Here is a 21,399-nt window from a genome sequence, read left to right as displayed (position 1 = left end):
AGTAGGTACTCTATCATATTTATAATGACGGCCTAGGAACTGTGGGTTTACTGCCTTGTTCAGGGGTAGAAAGACAGATTGTTACCTTTTTAGACCCGATCTCGCAACCTTTCGGTTACTGGCCCAACGTTCTTAACCACTAGCCTACCTGCCGTTTCTCAGGCAAACTACGTCAACATCTATTAGGAATAAAAACACGCAAACATTTTATATGACTATTGTTTAATTCTGGAAACTTCCACAAGAACAAATCATATCTTAAAACCATAGAACGATTGAGACCAGAACATCCTCTGGTATTGTCAAATGTATAAACGTTAACAATTCATACCTTTCCTGCAATAAGAGTGACACCTTTACAGTCACTATTTATTCGTCATTACTTCTGAGATATTATATCTTCTCTTTGCATCAGAAAACATTCTGATATGTTCATATTCCTTTTCACACTATGTTACGACAGTGGAATTTGAAAAGGTAAACCATTTGAGACAACATCGATGTTAATCGTACCCTGCTCATTCATGACAAACCACAATTATGTTTAAAAAGTTCCGAACATTTTATTAGCGTCATGTCACCTTAATATGTTCATACTAAAATCAACAATTCTTTACCATAATGTAGTCTTTTCAATACACAAGTATCAATAAGCATGATTAAAAGATCACAATGGCTTTATGTCTGTATTCAAGAATGTCCCATATCCTATTATATTAAAATATTTCATATATAGCGTTTGTATTTAAACAGAGGTTTAATAATAAAAATGTCCCATAAAAGGCAATTAGAGGATTTAATCAGATCGGGATTCTCATATTTAACAAAGCAACATCTTCAGAGGTGTGGAATGTCCATGACAAGTGAGAGAAGATAGACAGGAAAGAAAGGTTGAGAGAAGGACAGACCAGACCCAAGAGATGACAGCATTGCATTGTTTCGTCAACATTCAAAAGGCAGCAAATTATAACAAAGTTAGTTCGCCTTCAAACGTCTACATTTCTGCCTTTGCATTAATCCTAGATTTGTTCGACACAACCAAAATAAAGCACACATCTGTCCTTCATAACTAAAATCAGTAGATCATTATTGTAGCTGAGATATTTTTACGCTCAATCAAGGTGACATCCAATAATAAGTCCTTAAGGGCAGGCGATACTCCAACATTGCCTTCAGCATGATACCTCTATTATTTTATTAGCAAATACAACTATGCTTTTGATCAAAATACTTGACATCCATAGCCAGAACTGTATATGAAAAGATCTAAGAAAACCTTGTTCTTTGAGAATAAACACTGATGTCCTCAATCATTGACGTACATACCGTATCATGAGTTCCCTGGTTTTGACAAGTTGTTCCAGCTTGAAAATAGTCAAACCAGCAGCGAAATCAGACCTCGCTTCGTCACCTCTGTCCTTGTCCTGTTTACCACACAAAGTTTGATTCGTTTGAAAGTCTGCAGCTGGGGGAAATCTTCAGGAAAGGCAATGATACACACAATGGTGAGCCACAACCGAAGATCCTGTGAGAGGCAGCAAGCAGTCCCTGACAGGTTCCCACAATGATGTTCCCAGAACTGACTAAATACGCTGGGTTTACTTGGAGACTTGCTGTTGGATGTGGAGTAAAAACTCATAGTAAGACAAGGCCGACTCTGTCCGGTCCTCTATCATGTTCTGCAAGAAGCTGGCTTTCAGTGGACTCTCATCCCTGAACGGGAACAGAAAAGGAAGATTTGGATCCACAACATTAACGCATCGTCTCTTGCAGAATTGACCTGAGCCGGTTGACAGCTCAACAAAACTCTGTAGGCTGTCAACCCGTTCAACCAGATCTAAATACTATGCATTCTATTTTGGCCTTTGTTTACCCAAGGAAATCAAACATTGTATGCAACCACATTTCACCCTTATTCCCCATAGTGTGCACTACTTTTGACTAGAGCGCAACAGCCCTGGTCAAAAGTAGTGAACTCTAAGTGGAATAGGGTGCAATTTGGAACGCAGACATGGCCTCTGAACTCTACCAGTGCTCTGGTCTAGTAAAGCCACACCACTGTTTCTAATGCCTACCTGATGACATGCAGGATGGGGAAGAAGGGCCTCTGTTCCCTCAGCCAGCCAACGAACGCTCTGGTTCTCTGGGACTCTGCAGTGTCCAACTCTGGGAGCATGTTCTGGGAGATTCAACACCATTATAATGAAATATCTTTATGGCACCCCTTTCAGGAAATCTGTTGTGCGGTTTTAAATTAGACGCACTACTAAAATATATATATATATAACAAACAAAAGATACTACCACATGTAAATACAGTATAATACACAGAGGTCCTGGTGAGCGATACAGAACCTTGACAGGAGCAGAGGAGCTGGGCTAAGAGAGTGAAAAATGGGAGCAGGTGTTTAGGTTCCTTACCATGTTCAGGGGCACAGCAGCGTAGTTTGGGAGCCCCAGGACTTGCGTGAGGAAGTTGGGGTTGCAGTTTCTTCCAATCCAGAGATAGATCACCTGTTAGGACAAAGGAGAAGTCAGTCAAGATTGTGTTTATTTTATCCATCGGTCCGTTACCCCAGAAAAATCCACTGTAGATATGGTTGCATGTCTATTTTAGGTTGTTCGCCAGATTACATTCCTTCAAAAAAAAAATGTAATTGAGGGCAAGCAAAATGATGTAATTGAGGGCAAGCTAAAGCAAGATGACGTAATTGAGGGCAAGCTAAAGCAAGATGACGTAATTGAGGGCAAGCTAAAGCAAGATGACGTAATTGAGGGCAAGCTAAAGCAAGATGACGTAATGCATCAGACTCTGGATTATTCATATGTCAATGTTTGAATTGCATCTGTCCATAACAAATAAATGCATCATGGTCATTCTACTAACCGAGCCAGCGTCCATGAGGAAGGCCCCATCTCTGCTCAGCTTCTCCACAGACAACTGCTGGACTCTGGGCTGGGGGATGGTGCGCTCACTGACGTTCAGGGCTCCCTGTGGAGGGAGAAGAAGAGGGGAGAAGCTAATAAAATAAAAGTCTATAAAGGGAAAACGTACAATATATCCACGTCAGATGGAAGCAGAACCATGGATAGAGAAACGTGGACACCCCTTCAAATAGTGGAGTCGGCTGTATAAAATCGAGCACACAGCCAGACAATCTCCATAGACCAACATTGGCAGTAGAATGACCTTAAGAGGTCACTGACTTTCAACGTGGCACCATCATAGGATGCCACCCTTCCAACAAGTCAGTTAGTCAAATTTCAGCCTTGCTAAAGCTGCCCCGGTCAACTAAGTGCTGTTATTGTGAATTGGAAACTTCTAAGAGCAACAAAAGGCTCAGTCGCGAAGCGTGACACGGAACCCAAACCAGCTGCGCACGTGAGCCTTCGTGCATCCATTTATTTGTTTCTGGTCATCTCTCCTCCTTACAAGCTTTTTCATCATTTAACTTATATGGTGATCGCATCTAAACTTTAATTGTATTACCACAACTACCAGCAAAACAGTTAGTCTTTCAGTCACCCACGTGGATATAACCAATGAGATGGCAAGTGGGTACCTGCTTCTATAAACCAATGAGATGGGAGAGGCAGGACTTTCAGGGCGATCTGCGTCAGAAATAGGAATGAGTTCTATTTTAGCCCTTGGTGTCGCAGACGCTCGTTGGCGGGCGCTAGCAGTGTGGGTGCAATAATTGAATAACAGATTACTAAATGTCATTTGCGACGCTCGCGCATGCGACGTGTCCGGTCTGGTCAGCATGTAAGGCCACAAGCTCACAGAACGGGGGTCGCAGAGTACTGAAGCTTGTAAAACCTGTCCTTGGTTGCAACACTCACTACGAGTTCCAAACTGCCTCTGGAAGCAACGTCAGCACATTAACTGCTGGTCAGGAGCTTCATGAAATGGGTTTCCATGGCCGAGCAGCTGCATACAAGCCTAATATGGGTTGTTTTTCATGGTTCAGGCTGTTTAGTTTAATTGATAGGAAATATTAACCCTACAGCATACAATGACATTGTAGATGAATCTGTGCTTCTAACTTTGTGACAACAGTTTGGAGAAGGCCCTTTCCGGTTTCAGCATGACAATGCCCCCATGCACAAAGTGAGATTCATATACAAATTGTTTGTCGAGATCGATGTGGAGGAACTTCACTGGCCTGCACAGGGCCCTGACCTCAGAATGTAAACAAGTACCTGCAGCAATGTCCCAACATCTGTTATAGCAGCAAATGAGGGGGAGGGGGGGACACCAACTCCCTATTAATGCCAATGATTTTGGAATGAGATGCTCAACGAGCAAGTGTGCACATACTTTTGGCCATGTAGTGTATGCATTATATAATTTAAGACATGCTCAAATATAACATTGTATAAACTACAAGAAAATATAGCTCTCGTTATTGGCATTTTCTATCTGCGTGAACATCAGGGTTTCCCCTAGCCCTGACCTCGTCAGTCAGATCGTCCACACGGTACAGCGCTGGGTGGATCATCAGCATGACGTAGGCCAGGGGCTGGTACTTCAGCTGACACATGGCAAACACACGGTCGTCCAGCCTGGTGCTTGTACCCGTTCGGAAGGCTTTCTGTGGATCAGAGAACAAAAACGACATATGAGCAAAGCACGAAGGAGAGAAACAAATCGCAGTAGCTGGGTCTTACATTATCAGTTGATATGACTATATTCCTTAAGGTGTCTTGAAGCTGGTTTATGTTCCATAGCCTGTTTGGTGGGAGGTAGGTTCTGTCCCAAATGGCATCCTATCCTCTTAAAGGCGCACTGCTTTTTTGGGGGCATTTCACCCCCTTTTTCAAATTGTCTCATCGCGAAGGTGGCATCATGAGTCCTCCAAAACATAACCCACCTAACCGCGTTCCTTAACACCCGCCAGCTTATCCCGGAAGCCAGCTGCACCAATGTGTCGGAGGAAACACTGTTCAACTGGCGACCGGGGTCAGCACGCAGGCACCCGGCCCGCTACAATGAGACGCTAGAGCCAAGTAAAGGTCCACCGGCCAAACCCGGACAACTCTGCACCGTCCTATGGGACTCAGGCCGGTTGAGGCACAGCCTGGGAAATAAACCCGGGTCTGGACTAAAAGCTGCAATGCAGTGCCTTAGGCCAATGGTGCACTGCTTTTGACTAGAGCCCATGGGAACAGGGTACCATTTGAGACGAAGCCGTAGACTGCCAGGGGACTAGCCAGGGAGGGAGTGGGTGGATAGCGTACCTGTTTGAGCAGGGCGAGGATGTAGAGGGGGAACAGTCTGAGGCAGGCGGGGGCCAGGAGGCCAGGCTGCTGGATGGTGAGTACAGAGGTGCGGAAGGACGTCAGAGAGTCGATGGATGCGTTGGTCATCGCGTCCCTGGCATCACTCAAACTGGCCGTCACAGAGCGATCCACAGCTGGAGAGCGAAAGGACACACATCAGGAAAAAACAAACAAATTCAAGCCTCAGCTACGTTTTTGTCTCAGGGATTGTGATTCACAAGTTACATGAAAGTACAGTACATGTTTGTAGTCATGGCCTTCATTTACAAAAGAGCAACCGTTGGGTTAAATAATTTGTTACTTTATATTACGGTAAACTATCAATAATAATGGTATAATATTATTACAGTAGGTTCTATTTAGAAGACTAACATTTCATCAGTGAAGGAATAGACCTGGGTAAAACCCCCATCAACACACTATATGAAGATTAGTCCACAGTCAGTTTCATGTAGCCACTTGGATCCCACAAAGGTCACGGTAACCAGGCAACCATCTGATGTCACTTACAACCATCTGCCCATGCAAATTAGGCAGCTATGGTAGGGTGTGGATGACAATCCTGCTCTCACTATGAGGCATTAACGATCACAGGATGATGGAACACACTAAGGACTTCACCGTGATGGAAATAAACATGCCTTTAATAACCACACAAATACCAACAAACTACCTACCCATGCTAGCCAGCAGGCAAGTGATGGCCTGGACATCAGCCCCAGCGAAGATGTCGGACAGGGAGTTGACAACAGGCAAACACATGGTGTGGACTCGGATTCGTCGCTCTCCTGTAGAAATACAACACCAATCAACAAGTTACCGTTTCAGCATTACAATGGAAACAAAAAGCATTAACTCACTTCAGAAAGAGCATGTTTACAATTTGGTATTCAGTTTTTTTAAAAGTGTTCCATCTCACACTTTCATGGCTCACGTTTTCAAACATGGAATCCTAGTCCCAAATGGAACTTCTCTATATAGTGCACTGTTTATTTTATAGCCAGAGCCTTTTAAGTCCCGGTAAAAAGTAGGGCACTATGCATGGAATAGTGTGATATTTGGGACATATACAATGAGTCTCAACCAAGTAAATCCCACAGAAAAATAATAACACGTTTTGGTAAACCCCAGCCCACCACAGCAGCTCCAGACAGTATACCTTTGCTGGACGTGTAGAGCAAAGCAGCCTGGAAGGAGACAGACTGCATGTCCACCAGGTTCTCTTCAATGGACATCTGCACAGCGAAGCCTGCATCCGGGTTCACGTTGGGCAGAGACAGCAGGTCCGTGGAGCGCACAAAGAAGTTCCCATGGAACGTGTGGATGGACAAGCCTACATGGAGGGGTTTGAGTTGAATTCATTCCAAGTTCATCCTCACAGATAAAGTAATCTACTGGAGCAGGGACAGACTCAAGTTCACAGGGTCAATATTATCCTCCACCGATGAGCATTGAGATGATAGGCAAATAATTTACACAGATTTCAGATGAAATAAGATGCATTTCCCTGAAGGGAAATTTGTTTCAGACAATTAAAGCGCTGCTGCTGCTTTCACATAATACAATAAAACCAGCACAGTGAAAAAAAGTTGTCACCTTTAGAGCAGCGTATCCTCATGACAGCCTCGAAGCCGATCTTGCGGGTGAGGTACCTCTTGAGATCCTTCTGGAAGCACTCTACTCCGGCTGGATTGTGCTGCTGGTGGTAGGAGGGGTAGTAGTACACACTTCCCGCTGAGTACCTGGATATGCAACCTGACGGGAGGAGAGAGAAGATTGAGAGATTACACATGAATCCAGCCAAGGTATGATGTTCTATACACAAGGGGAAATTTGATTTGTCACAAGCAAGACACATACAGTAACATACGCATACTGTAACGTACATCAGAGACATGCACAGGGCACTGATTGTTTACCAAGTCACCTTATTCCACAAGCAATCACACATTGTAGTGCAGGTGTATGCGGCTGAAGGCGCCACTCACCTAAAGAGGCCAGGTCACAGTACTGGGAGCTCAGTAGAAACAGATCCACAGCCACCTGCTGTCCTGAACAGTCCAGGGCCAGCTTCTTATAGAAGTCTGTGGCAGGAGAAAGGTGCTGGATATCCTGGGGAATCACCACACAATGAGCATCACAGACAATAGTTTAAAAGAAATAGTTTTTAAAGTGGGTATAGTATGCAGAACACATTCCTGAAACCCTATCTTGATTGAGACGCTATTGCATTCTAAACTGAAGATCGTGATTAGTTGATTGAGGTTATCATGTTTCAACCATCACTGCACAACAGGCATGCAACATGTTATACAACTAGAAATGTGTGTGTGCATCCCAAATGGCACAGTATTCCCTACATATGGGACATTTTAGGGTGCAATTTCAGATATAGAATGCATAAACCAGTGTGAACCGGTCTCCAGTCTCTACCTTGGCAGAAGCCCTCTGGTTGGGGTCCTCTCTGGACTTGAGGGCCCCCACACCCAGACTGGGCAGCTGGGTCTGGAAGACGGACACACGCCCTCCGGTGGCCGATAGCAGCTTGAACGCTGCCTGCAGGGCCGGGCCCAGAGCACACTGGGTCTCCATGGTCTTGCCAAACATCTGGGGCAAGCTCCTCAGCAAATCCTGCACCAGCTGCAAAAATAAATAACGCATTTACATAAAGTTTTGAAATGCAAAACAGAGCTAAAGAGAGGCTTAGGCAAAACTAAGTTACCCAATGCGAGTGTGTCTTGATTAATTCAGGCAATGTGGTGAGTTGTTAGAAAGATTTGAGTCACAACCTTTTCGTTTTACATTAGCCTGTCTCTGGGGAATAGTAGCTCCTTACCTCCTTGCATTCATTGAGGTTCACTAAAAGGCTGTCTGGTGTCGGTAAAAATATATCTGGAGAAAAGACAGCACAGAAGTCCATTAGACTATTTTTTCAGTATTTGATCACTTCTAGGCGGTGAATTAGTCTACAGATGAAGCTTGTAAACCCTTGCACCGCCTCGTTTTTTCTTCAGAGCACAAATTGAACAGACCCCACACAACGCAATTTAAAGAGCTCCGGCCCATGTGCACAAACTTCTCTATTTCTCTCTCACACCTTCGATGTCGGAGACTACGAGCATCTGTGGTTGGGCCAGGCCCTCCTGGAGGTTGTAGAAGTGGATGGTGCTGTCAAATGTGATGAAGCCAATCTTTGTCCTCGAGTCCCCAGGGAGCCTGGAACACACAGGCATTCAGAAGGTTCAGCAGACAGTCACAGGACACTACATAGTTCTGGGGTTATTGGAGACCAAACACTTTAAAGCTAGCAAGTTGACTAAAACCTCCGGACAATGTTAGTTTATGAAGCCCAGAACAGAAGAAAATAGACCATGCTGCAAAGGCCTAGTCAGCTTTTTTGTTAGTGTCTCAGTGGTGACGTTGATCATACATACGCATTGATGTTCTCTAGCAGTGACTGACAGACGACATCTAGGTATCCTGTTTCCACGGCATTGTGGGATACATCCAGCACGATGAGGTAAACAGCAGGCTGGGGGGGTCTCAGCTGAGTATGACAGGTTTCACCACGTCAATACATAGACTAACACAAACACGCAGACAAAACACGTAAATGTTTCCTAGAAAAACTGCAGCAAATTATTTAAAACTTAATGCATCATAAAGTCTGATGGAATCACTTCATGAACACAGCAGCAGTAGCACCCAGCTCACTTCATCTGCATTTTATTAGCGGATTAAAGGGGGCAACATTCCACATCGATAAGAAATATTTTCAGGCAGAATATAGGCAATCTTGAAAGACTACATATGTGAATTTACCATGTATTCTGATGGTGCAATGAACTCGAGGGTAGCATTCTGGACCTCAGGTCTTTTGTGTGGCTCGCCATACGATCTGCTGACTGGGTTGTACATGAACTCCTCTGGAACTAAACCAAACAAAGACAAAGGTTATCTTCAGTCATATTTTGGACATTTAGGTCAAAGCGGTGTGCTTGAAAACCTTGATAGAGCATGGGTGACATTAGTCCTTGTGGTGCACGTGTGAATTTCCATTCTTTTTTCAGCTTCAGACCAGCCTAACTTCTCACTTGGAACCTAATTTTAGTTTTTAAATAATGAACATTGGATTTGGTCAAAGGAAGTGCCATATATGGGGTATAGGGTGTCATTTGAGAGGAGCTTGGTGGCTGTGGTCCTCACCGTCGTTGACCCGGTAACACAGGTTACACTTCCATCTCCTCTGGTCCAGGAAGGTCACAAAGGGGTTGATGTACGTCCTGCAGGAGCGACACCTCACTATAGTGCTGGAGGTGACCACAGGCAGTTGCTGCAGTGCACAGACAAACCAAAACAATTAAGGGGAAATCTGGGATTAGTACATACATTTAAATGAAACTGTTTATGCACCCATCGGCTCTTGAATAATTTAACTTCTAATACAACTAGTTGCTGCAGTGCACAGAGAAACAATAAGATTGTCATAGCCTATCAATGCCAAGTTCCACACTAATCTTTAAAAAAAATCTAATTACAATTAAGACATGATCACAGGTGTAGATTGAAGACAATTATTCTTGGCTATATGTATCCTTTGATCTTTCACCAGAAGTGGGATTGATTATACTGAAGGTTGGGCATGTTTTGCATGGAGTGATTGGGCAACGTCTTACCGAGAGATCTTTGAAGGGGTGGAGGAGCAAGCCGAGTGGGAGCTTGGCTTTGTTTAACAGCGACTGGGTCTGGGGGATGCTGGTCAGGGTACTGCGGAAGACCCTGTAGTGAGAGGGAGATGCACAACAGGTCAGAACCAGTACATATTATTTACATGTAGGGCCAAGTTCAAGCACATTAACACAAAATATTCAACATTGTGGTGGGAGGGTTGATGTTGAGAAACAACGGCAGACAAACTACTACGCACTCTGGGTGGCAGTTGATTTTCTGCAGGTCCTGGGGCAGGCAGGGCGTAGGAGGGGTGACTGGGCCCAGAGGGAGCAGGTTCCTCTCCTGCAGCAGGTTGACCACCCTCAGGGCCTCTGGGGTCTGAGACTGCAGACTCAAACCAGACAAGGAGGGGCTCAGTTGGGCTGGACCTGCAGAGGGCTGGGGAGGGAAGTTGGGACAGTTAACCGGTGAATACAATGAACGAGGGCAGCACTTAACTTGGGTGCACCCTTGAAGGTCTGATCAAAAATTAGTGCACTTGTGGTGCATCCCTGGTCAGTTTCAATATTTCAGTCTATGCATGTCCTATTTCAACAGAGTTATTTAAAAATGTGTTCAATAGTCAGACATGCGATAAGCTCTGACTGAATATCATACAGAAGGTTCAGCTATGAACTGTAGAATTTAAAGTGGAACTGACAGCATTTTAGCATCATGAAATATTAAAATAAATTCATATATACCCCCAGGAGAAAAATAAATCATTCTTAGCACTTCGATATGGTCATTTTCACAAATGTATAGAATGTTTGGGAATGACATATAGTAAGTAAGGCATTTGGGAAAGCAGCCGTGCATTTGGACAACTAATAGTAAATAAACCTAATAAAAACATCCGTCTTGATCAGAACCGGAGTCGACCCAGACCGGTGCGCCATAGCCAATCAGAGATTCAATAGGCATATATGCAAATAAGCCATTTGCAACCTGTGCCTTCCATCAATCACTTTGAACTGGACAGTGTGATTACAGGCAGTAGCAACAGCGCAATTTTAGATCAGAACGCAGTCGTCAAAAGCCACAAAATACACCTGAATGGATTTCTGCACATCTGTAAATATCACGGGAGTCCTCACAGTCCTATTGATCAAACCACCATGAAAAGTTAAGCTCTCCTCCCCTCAGGTGCCTATGCACATCAACAAGATCAACAACTAATGCTAGCCAGAGCGAGATAAGCTAAAATCTAACGAGGGAACATAAGATAAACCCTCTCAAACTTTAAAATATTTCAAAATAAAATAAGTTGGCTGTCAAAATTGCACTTAAACAATGTGGAATAAAATCACGCTCGTCCTTCTGCAGCTTGCCTGCCAATGCATGCTTGTACCAACCCACCTTTTGATAACTGAATGGGAAACTTGCTTGCCCTCTCATTTGATCGATGTCAAATACATTCGATTGACAACTAAGATCTGTTATCCACAGTTAGCATTCATTCAAGCTCAGCATAGCTACCTGGGAAAGTGATGTACATTTCTTTCTAGCTAACCAAATGACACCTGCCTCTAGCTGTAGCCACTGAAAAAGGTGAGGGGAAAGGTCAGTCACACCTCCAATGACATGACATCCTCCCAGCAGCTTGTGTTGGGCGCAGGGTTTTTAGCTTACTAAAAAGATACACTAGCTCAGGGGAGTCGAACTCAATCGGCGAAAACATTTAAAAAAAAAAAAAAAAAAAAGTGAATTTGCAGGTTAGACATACCCTATTTGTTAAAAGAAAGAGAGCAACTGTGTCCCAAACTGCCCATTGTTTTATTGGAAATACAGCCCTTTGTAATGTCCACTTATTGGATGCTGTATACAGCACTTGAATATATTGAAACTAAAGAGATATGTCCAGCCTTTGCTGCTATGCTTGCAGATGTACCTAATACGCTGCGGCCCTAATCAGAGGTATTTAGTAACTCCAAACAACCTAATCGTCACTATAGGTTTAATGCAACATTTAAACATGTTTTTCATTTTTTTGCACTGCATGGGATCACCAGTGGGGTTGAATGCCAGGCCAGCTATGATTTACAACAATAGATGGATAGTAGTACACAAATTATTGCTATAACTGCATCCACCTATTCTCCCAACAATGCCTTACAGTACGTACATCATGAAATAGATAGGTTCTACTTTTAACATCGCTTAAAGTTGGTTGAGGCATAAACTGGGATTTTGACATATTTTTATTACTGATATTATGATTGTCTGTTTCATATCTTCAAAGTAGTTCAAACACTGTCAAACAAAATCCAAGACTTGAATTGGCAAAGCATAGAGATGGAAGTCTGGTCCCTTACCTGCTGGTACGGCTGAGGATGGCTGTAAGGCTGCGTCGAGGGCTGCACGGGATGTTGCATGGAGGCGGCAGTAGGGGGTGCCGAGGTGTTCTGGTACCCCGGGGGTAAAGAGGGGTAGGATAGACCCATGTGTCGAGTAGGGGGGCCTGGCTGCTGGGGTGGGAGTGGGCCAGCTATAGGGACAAGCACCAAAACAGGCCTCATGTCAGTTCTTAGTGTTGCTAGCAGTAAATCTAGGGAACTATAAAGTTACATTAGTTATTCATTTCTGATGAAACTATAATGTAGTGGAGGACTGACCCATTTTAGGGCCCATCTCCAAGTGATCAAAGCTGTTGGGAGCTTGAGCACCATTACCAGGTGTGGGCATGTGTCCTGTTACAGTGCAAACATAACATTTAGGGGTCAGAATAAAGATGCATTAAAACAAACCACTACTACTTGTGTAAGCACTTAAAAAGGCACAATCTGTACATTTGCAAAAACGTAGTAATTAGCATACATGTTTATGTTTCAGGTCAGTTGTGGTTGTACTTTGTTTCATTGCCAAAGGGTTGAGAACATATGAATTATGCATTCAAGGTACCCAATTCACAGTCACAATAACAGACAGTAAGACGATGTGATAAATTGGACACATGGGGGGGGACAGACAAACTTGGAAATAGTGTCAGATGTAAACAGGTGATATCTGAAATATCCATGGAAGTTTGAGGCCTTCTGTTCCTTATGAAACCATGTTAACAAATCTGATAGAAGACAATGGATCAAATGTGATCGTCATCAAAACTGCACAGGGTACACAAAACACGGACAGCGACGAAACCACACCTGGACACTCAAAATCATTCTCCTGGTTCTCGTACTCAGTGTGGGAAGCATCACTAGCATCACTCCCACACTGAGCTGGCATGGTGGGAAGACAGAGAAGGCAATGAGACCCAAAGGGGGTGGCTGTTGGGATCTAGTTCCACTACTGAGAAAACCCACGTTAGACCCTGCCACCCCAGAGGAAAAAATAAATATTTATACATCTACTGAACAACAAATAAACCACAGTACATATGTGGATAATTCAACAAGTAAGGTAAACAAACTAGGATCAGGTTCCCCTCTTATTCATTAAAAGGGTAAACTGATCACAGATCAGCACTTCTACTCAGACCTTTCATGCAGTATCAAAACTGATATTTCCTTACCATCAGTTCTGGGGCCAAGGGGAGGGGTGGCATTGCCCATGGGGGGTCCAGTAGTGGGTGGGGTGGGTCTCACAGAGGGTGGGGGGCCGCCGTAAGGTGCTCTCATACCTGGCTGGTATGAGTGAGGAGCCACCATGGGGTTCATCAGAAGAGGGGCAGAGCCTGGACAACAACATTTAGCTACACATATCTCTTACACAGTATCCTATCACAACACCCATCAACTAAAACCCTTGTACAATTGTTTGGTTGACATTTTGGAATATTACATAAATGGCACCTACATAGTATTGTGCTGCCAGCCCAGACATCAACCTGGCTGTGGCACAATGGCTGTGGTCAAGGCTAACCTATTACATAACCTTAGACAAAACTGGCAACTATACATCATGACAATGTAACCTATAAGACATGGGGGTATATGAGCACTACCGTGCATAAGAGGGAAAACGTCCCGTGACAAGTAGCATTGTAACTAGAGGTCGACCAATTATGATTTTCAACGCTGGTACCGATTATTGGAGCACACAAAAAAAGCCGGTACCGATTATTGGAGCACACAAAAAAAGCCGGTACCGATTATTGGAGCACACACAAAAAGCCGATACCGATTATTGGAGGACACAAAAAAAGCCGATACCGGTAATTGGAGGACCAAAAAAAGCCGATACAGTTTATTGGAGGACCAAAAAAAGCCGATACAGTTTAATCGGACGATTTTTTTAAACTTGTATTTGTGATAATGACAATTACAGCAATACTGAATGAACACTAATTTTAACTTAATATAATACATAAATAAAATCAATTTAGCCTCAAACAATGAGACATGTTCAATTTGGTTTAAATAATGAAAAAAAAAGTGTTTGAGAAGAAAGTAAAAGTGCAATATGTGCCATGTAAGAAAGCTAACGTTTAAGTTCCTTGCTCAGAACATGAGAACATATGAAAGCTGGTGGTTCCTTTTAACACGAGTCTTCAGTATTCCCAGGTAAGAAGTTTTAGGTTGTAGTAATTATAGGAATTATAGGACTATTTCACTCTATGCCATTTGTATTTCATATACCTTTGACTATTGGATGTTCTTGTAGGCACTTTTGTATTACCAGTGTAACAGTATAGCTTCTGTCCCTCTCCTCGCCCCTACCTGGGCTCGAACCAGGAACACATCGACAACAGCCACCCTCGAAGCAGCGTTACCTATGCAGAGCAAGGGGAACAACTGCTAGAAGGCTCAGAGTGAGTGACGTTTGAAACGCTATTAGCACGCACCCCGCTAACTAGCTAGCCATTTCAGATCGGTAACACCAGCCTAATCTCGGGAGTTGATAGGCTTGAAGTCATAAACAGCTCAATGCTTGAAGCATTGCGAAGAGCTGCTGGCAAAACGCACAAACGTGCTGTTTGAATGAATGCTTACGAGCCTGCTGGTGCCTACCATCGCTCAGTCAGACTGCTCTATCAAATCATAGACTTAATTATAACATAAACACACAGAAATACGAGCCTTAGGTCATTAATATGGTCGAATCCGGAAACCATTATCTCGAAAACAAGACGTTTATTATTTTAGTGAAATACGGAACCGTTCCGTATTTTATCTAACGGGTGGCATCCATCAGTCTAAATATTCCTGTTACATTGCACAACCTTCAATGTTATGACATAATTAGGGAAAATTCTGGCAAATTAGGCAGTCCAAACTGTTGCATATATCCTGACTCTGCGTTCATTGCATACAAGAGAAGTGACAATTTCACCTGGTTAATATTGACTGCTAACCTGGATTTATTTTAGCTAAATATGCAGGTTTAAAAATATATAATTATGTGTATTGATTTTAAGAAAGGCATTGATGTTTATGGTTAGGTACACGTTGGAGCAACGACAGTCCTTTTTCACGAATGTGCACCGCATCGATTATATGCAACGCAGGACACGCTAGATAAACTAGCAATATCATCAACTAGTGATTATGATTGATATTGAAATCGGCCCTCATTAAAGTGGCCATTCCGATGAATCGGTCAACCTCTAATTATAACCCTACACTGGAGGTGACAGGTCTGACGACAGCTGATGAGGCTGACCCAGGGCAAGATTATGTCAATGAACTGGAAGACACCTCTCGGTGACTACTGAGACTACACTGGGGCATTCCAAATAAGAGCAATCTGATGTTGCTTCCAATATCAAAGATCTGTCATTCAGAGATAGCAAGTATGAATAAATACTCAATCAAATCAACTTGAATGAAAATAGTAAACTGGACAGATTAGAGTGAATGTTAAAACAGAAGTCAGGAAGACAGTTATGTCAGCCAGATAATGTGATATTTCTTAGACCACAATGTTGTATAATGCAAATAATGGCTTTGGTCATGAATCACTGATGGCTTCTGACCAAAAATAAGCCACACCACAAATACCGCTACAGTGGTGGTGGGGGTAAGTGGTGACTAAACTCAGAACTGTGGAAATTATAGATTTCCAATAACTTCACCAGAAGTTACCAAAACTAATTTGGCCTGTGAACAAGTATTTCTGCGTAGTGTCTGCCAAGGAGATAGGTGTTGCCATACTGATCTGTTCGTGTGGGAACGGGAGCAGGAGGTGGCAATGTCCACTTTCAACATCAGTTAGCTCGACCACAGAACAAGGAGCCAGATGTTTCACCGGATGTGCAAATCTGAAGCATCCGGGCAGGCATTTCCACTACCCACAAAATATGGTTGAGGGGAAGCCCAGTGGCCGACAGTGGGAGAAGATGGAGTGAGATTGACTTCGGTCGACATTCTGCTCATCTTCTCATCGATAGAACATTTCATCTCAATAGAGCGCTATTCACTAAACTACAATCTGTTTACGAACGGAGTGAACTAAGTTTTGTAGACTTCACCCTTTGACATTTAAAAAAAAAAGTGGTTTAGGAATGCAAGGGTAAATAGTTACTGGCCATGCTAGAAAGTGCCAATAGGATCTTGCTAGCTTGTGCTTGGCTCCGCCCAACTCCTTGCTTGTTCTGCCACTATGATTGCGTTTTCCCCCACTGGAAATGACATGCTGTGGTCTGTCTTGGGTTAGTTCTAAAATCTTAAGCTGAACAACCACCGGTGCCACCGACGTGGAGTGTCGTTACACAGACAAAACAACGATAACATGTCATGAAACATGTCATAAGATCATAATGATATCTCAAGTTTTCAACAAAGTGTTCTTCATTGTGGAAACAAACAGCTGTGGAATATGTAACACTTAATCATGCAGCCTTTGTAATGCTCCCTCTAGCACTGTTTTACCTTGCTGGGTGTATCCCTGGAGCGAGGTGGGAGGACCCAGGGGTTGCATGGCATTATGGAAGACAGGAGGCGTTGCGAGGTACTCTGCCGAGGAGGCCTGGGGGGTTGCCAGGCCGGGCGAGGTGGTCATGTGATTACCCACAGGCAGAAGGGGAGGCATGGCCATAGGAGGCGGTGCCCCCATTGATGGAGTCCCCCCATACTGCCAGGCTGGGGCGTGCTGGTAGTTGTTAGCAGACACAGGTGGAGGGGTTGCATGCGCTGGGGGAATCCTGGAGCCTGGGTTAGGGCTGGCAGACTGAGGTGGGGTCATGGAATGTTGAGGTCCCATAGGAGGCATTTTTAACATGGGTTGACCTGGAAGGGCCTGGTTAGAGCTGACTGGTGGGATGGGCTGGTAGGGACCGGAGTTATAGAGTCCAGGGCCGGGCGGCATAGGGCCCTTGGCTTGCATTGGGTTGTATGGAGTCTGGTGGGCCATGTAACCCGGTCCCGGTGGCTGCAGCGCTACTGGATTCTGAGAGGGACCTGGAAGACAGGAAAATGATGAGGTTAGATGACTCCAAGCCAGTTTCACATATAGACAAGCACCATACTCTGACATCCCACGTGAATGTCCCTATAATCTGCATTCAAACCATGGAGGTTCATTTTGCATGGCACATTGCTTAGGGTGGGCAGAGTCTGCACATTTTAGACCATTCCATTGGTCATTAAGTGAAATCTCCACCCCCAGGACATGCAAAACAAACTACATCAATAATAGCCCACTGCCTCATTTGCATGCCAGTTAACGCTGATGAAGAAAATCTCACTCTACAACCAATATTTCATTACTACACTATGAACTGCCATGCAGTACTGATTGACTCGGCCTACAACCGTTTGTTTCTCTGAAGGAAGATATAGGCTAGATAACTGAGAACAGCAGCATTACTATTAGGCTAAATACAGCAAGGGAAATTAGGATTTAAATAGACTCCAGGCCTCCAAAATAAGGAAAACAATCTGTGAACAGACTGACAAAGCAATAACTTTACTCAACACACTTACAGAGAAGGACATAATCTTCTCACCTGGATTTAAAGCATGCTGCTCCTTTACTGACAGTGAGTGTAAACAGAGAGGAACAGACTGATTAGAAAACATCTCAATAGTCAAGACAAAACCCCATAATCCCAGCATTTCTAAGCAGCCCTGGGGAAATGACCAAAATGAAGCTAACGGCAGGCCACAGCTGTCATGTTGAGGGCTTCCTCCAATAACAGTGAACCTGGCCTGGGCAGAGTACAACTGCTCAACCAATTAAAGATTAAGACAAGGCAAATGAGCACAACAGGAAAGAATAGGAGTCACAGGAAGTAGATCCTGTACAGCAACGAAGGTTTATCGTTTTAAAGTGGAAACAGTAAGCAAAATTAGATTAATTAAGCAGAGATTAAATCCACTTTGGCATGAGCTAACATTTGAGTGCTAGCTTTCGCTACCAACATAATAGGACAGGAATTTAGTGAACATATAGAATGCCTTCTTTTAGTAAGATGGATGTTTGAAGCATCTTGGTTTGATTAGAGTTGAAAGACCAATGTTGGAGTTGAGGCATTTAATTGCCTCGAATGCTGTTAGGAATTTTATTAATAAATGACCAAACAATATCCCCATTTCAAACAGAACTGTAACTAAGTAAACTTACTCTTTTATATCTGATTAACAATTTGAATTCATAAGTGAGGGATTGTGGAGCATATAACATGGGGGTAATGACATTAAATAAATATAATTCCAGCCAGGTTGGAGAAGATTGGAAGTGTTTTTTTTTTTTAAGTAAGCAGAAAGGGTAATTAACCTATGGTTGAACCGACTCAATTTAGCACTGAAATGTTCAGATGAGGCATTGTGTTCTCTTAGGTTTTCCATTAGCTGGAACTGTCTGCTGAAGGGTGATGGATGAAAAACCTTAAGTTCTCGAATTAACTTTTGAACTGTTGGAGAAAGAATATTTTATGACCTGTGACGTCATATTTTGTATATAAACTATTGTTCGTGGTTACATGGCAGCGCGCTCCGTGAAAAAAATACTATTACCTATTTTTGATAAGACTGGTCTGTCTATTTTATGCAAATAAGAATCTTGCAAATTCTCATAAAATAGACTAAGTGAATACAATTAATGAAAACATATTGGAATAATGAAATTATACCAACAAATGCAGAGAAGGAAAAAGCAAAGCCAGCTTAACTCTAGCCTAGGGAGTTTAATCGTAATAGCTCATTCACCAGTAGGATTGTCAAACATTTGACAACACTTAGCACCTCTGAACAGTGTCAGCAATCAGAATTGCATGTTCACACAGCAAAGACCTTAAAGTCGTCCGCCACTCACTTGTTAAATACTCCAAACCAGAAGGTGGCAGTAGCATTGTTTGGCAATGCATACCCGTGTGTGTTGCTTAGTCTATGGTCTAGATTCTGATGTTCTCTAGCTAGCTGTGCTAATGTTCCTATTTTGCAGAAAGCCCTTGTTGATACTTGCCAGATGGCCATAGCTAGCTGACTACCTAGCAAGATTACTTAATTTAATTCAGTCTCCATAATGCCAGTGCTAGCTCATAGCCAAATGTTAAGCTAGCACAACAAAGTGCTTTCATTAAGTACACACACTGACTTTTTCCTCATTTTGTTGTGTTGCAGCCTGAATTTAAAATTGATTAAATTGAGATGTGCTGTCACTGGCCTACACACAACACCCCATAATGTCAGTGGAATTGTGTTTAATTTTTTTAATTTAAAATGTAAATCTAAAATGTCTTGAGTCAGTAAGTGTTCAACCCTTTATGGCAAGCCTAAATAAATCCAGGAGTGAAAATGTCAAACAAGTCACATAAGTTGCATGGACTCAGTCTGTGCGCAATAAGTGTTAACTGATTTTTGAATAACTACCTCATCTCTCTACCCCACATATACATTTATCTGTAAGGTCCCTCAGAGCAGTGAATTTTAAACACAGATTCAACCATAAATACCAGTGAGGTTTGAGCATGGTTAAGTTAATTACACTTTGGATTTTGTTTCAATAGTCACTACAAAGACACAAGCGTCCTTCCTTACTCAGTTGCCGGAGAGGAAGGAAACCACTCAAGAATTTCACCATGAGGCTAATAGTAAGTTAGAGTTGAATGGTTGTGACAGGAGAAAACTGAGGATGGATCAACATTGTATATTGAATAATATAACGAATGCAACATTTTTACTGAGCTACAGTTGATAAGGAAATCAGTCAACTGAAATACATTTTATAAGCCATAATCTATGGATTAACTCTAAAACGACATTGGAGGCAGTTTATGGTAGTAAATGGAACATTCATTTCGCTACCATAAGTTAAGAGATACATCTACAAACATTTAAACAAAATACTGTAGAAGTCTATTCATTCGTATGGAGGACTGCTTTTCTGAGTGCCAATATGGCCGACAGGTGGCTTCAAAGCCTCTTATTGGCCAATACGTAGTACAAGCAATCGAGGGTTTATATACACAGGTCTGTTTACGAAGCATGTGAAAAATTCAATTTGATTTCGAATTGCCAACTAACTGAAATGTGTCTCTAGAGGATAACCAAGTTAAGCTAGCTAACGTTAGCAAATTTATCTGACTTGACTCAACTATTCTGAGCCAGATAAATTTTAGCTACCTGTCGTAGTTGGGGAATCAAATCGCTAACTTAAAAGATATCCAAATAACGTAGCTATCTATATGAACATGTGTGCTTGTAGTCTCGATAAGAGCAATATTAAATTAGCCCACTACTAGCAGCAATCATTCATGGCTAGCATTATTACCAAGGCAGCAAGCTAATGTTGTAATCTGGCCATCTTGCTAACAAGCCAAGTCAGATAAGGTCGGATAAAATCTTATCTTACTAGCTAGTTAACGTTATTTTATCTAGATAGAAAGCCAATAGATAGTTAACCCGTGGCGAAAGTACTCACCATTTGCGTAGATCGGTCCTCCTGCCCCATTCTGAGAACTAAAATCTGTACTTGACATTATGAAATAGACACCAACCGTAATCAAATATACTGCAGAAATGCTTGGTTGACGAATAGCGAACTGCGTCTTACTTGGCTATGTTGGCTGTTTAGCTAGCAGGGTAACGTTGGATGTTTGGTTAACGGAGCGAATTCACCACACAGGCTTTCAAGTAAAACAAAAACTTAATTAGCTAGCCCACTTGTAAGCTATCACAGGACCATGATTGGGCCGTTCCCCGTTCAACTACGGGTGTAGGACTTGTCAAGACAATCATGTGAGGCCACTGAAATCACTTATCTTCTTGCACAGGAAGTTGGGATCACCCAGTAGACCCAGCTAGATGGGGTACAAATTATGTTCAAAATAATTTGTGTTGCATTTTAGCCAACCCTTAACATAACCTTAACTTAATTCTCAGGACCTATTACGATTAATTATCCAAACCTGCAGTGTAAATTATATTAAAAGTCAATTATGACATAAACTGTACCCATTCTAGTCCCACCCAGCAGGCACAACGTCAAACCTCTTCAAGCATGCGCAGTTCGTACACGTGGCAC

The 21,399-nt window shown here is 42.8% G+C and overlaps 1 protein-coding gene across 3 annotated transcripts; it reads right to left on the bottom strand.

The window, feature by feature from the left end:
• Positions 1–538: 538 nt before the first annotated feature.
• On the bottom strand, positions 539–21,365 carry LOC135548841 (protein transport protein Sec24A-like). Of its 3 annotated transcripts, XM_064978822.1 has the most exons (24): positions 20,797–21,365; positions 17,882–17,908; positions 16,806–17,333; positions 13,508–13,669; positions 12,609–12,683; positions 12,309–12,481; positions 10,211–10,392; positions 9,960–10,062; positions 9,490–9,616; positions 9,106–9,215; positions 8,718–8,830; positions 8,381–8,499; positions 8,120–8,175; positions 7,717–7,923; positions 7,272–7,395; positions 6,880–7,038; positions 6,443–6,616; positions 5,961–6,071; positions 5,242–5,417; positions 4,458–4,595; positions 2,888–2,992; positions 2,422–2,514; positions 2,076–2,179; positions 539–1,713 (listed from the first exon to the last, which is right to left on the bottom strand). In XM_064978822.1, exons 1-24 carry the CDS (start codon positions 20,852–20,854, stop codon positions 1,599–1,601), a joined length of 3,339 nt encoding a protein of 1,112 aa, XP_064834894.1. In that variant the 5' UTR covers positions 20,855–21,365; the 3' UTR covers positions 539–1,598. The 3 variants fall into 3 exon arrangements, with proteins under 3 accessions (XP_064834894.1, XP_064834896.1, XP_064834895.1); XM_064978824.1 differs by lacking the exon at positions 13,508–13,669; XM_064978823.1 differs by lacking the exon at positions 17,882–17,908.
• Positions 21,366–21,399: the final 34 nt, after the last annotated feature.

Source organism: Oncorhynchus masou, chromosome 11 (assembly GCF_036934945.1).
Source record: "Oncorhynchus masou masou isolate Uvic2021 chromosome 11, UVic_Omas_1.1, whole genome shotgun sequence".
NCBI classification, from domain to species: Eukaryota; Metazoa; Chordata; class Actinopteri; order Salmoniformes; family Salmonidae; genus Oncorhynchus; species Oncorhynchus masou.
The sequence above is the reverse complement of the archived record's forward strand: the minus strand, read 5'-3'. Positions and strand labels throughout refer to the sequence as shown.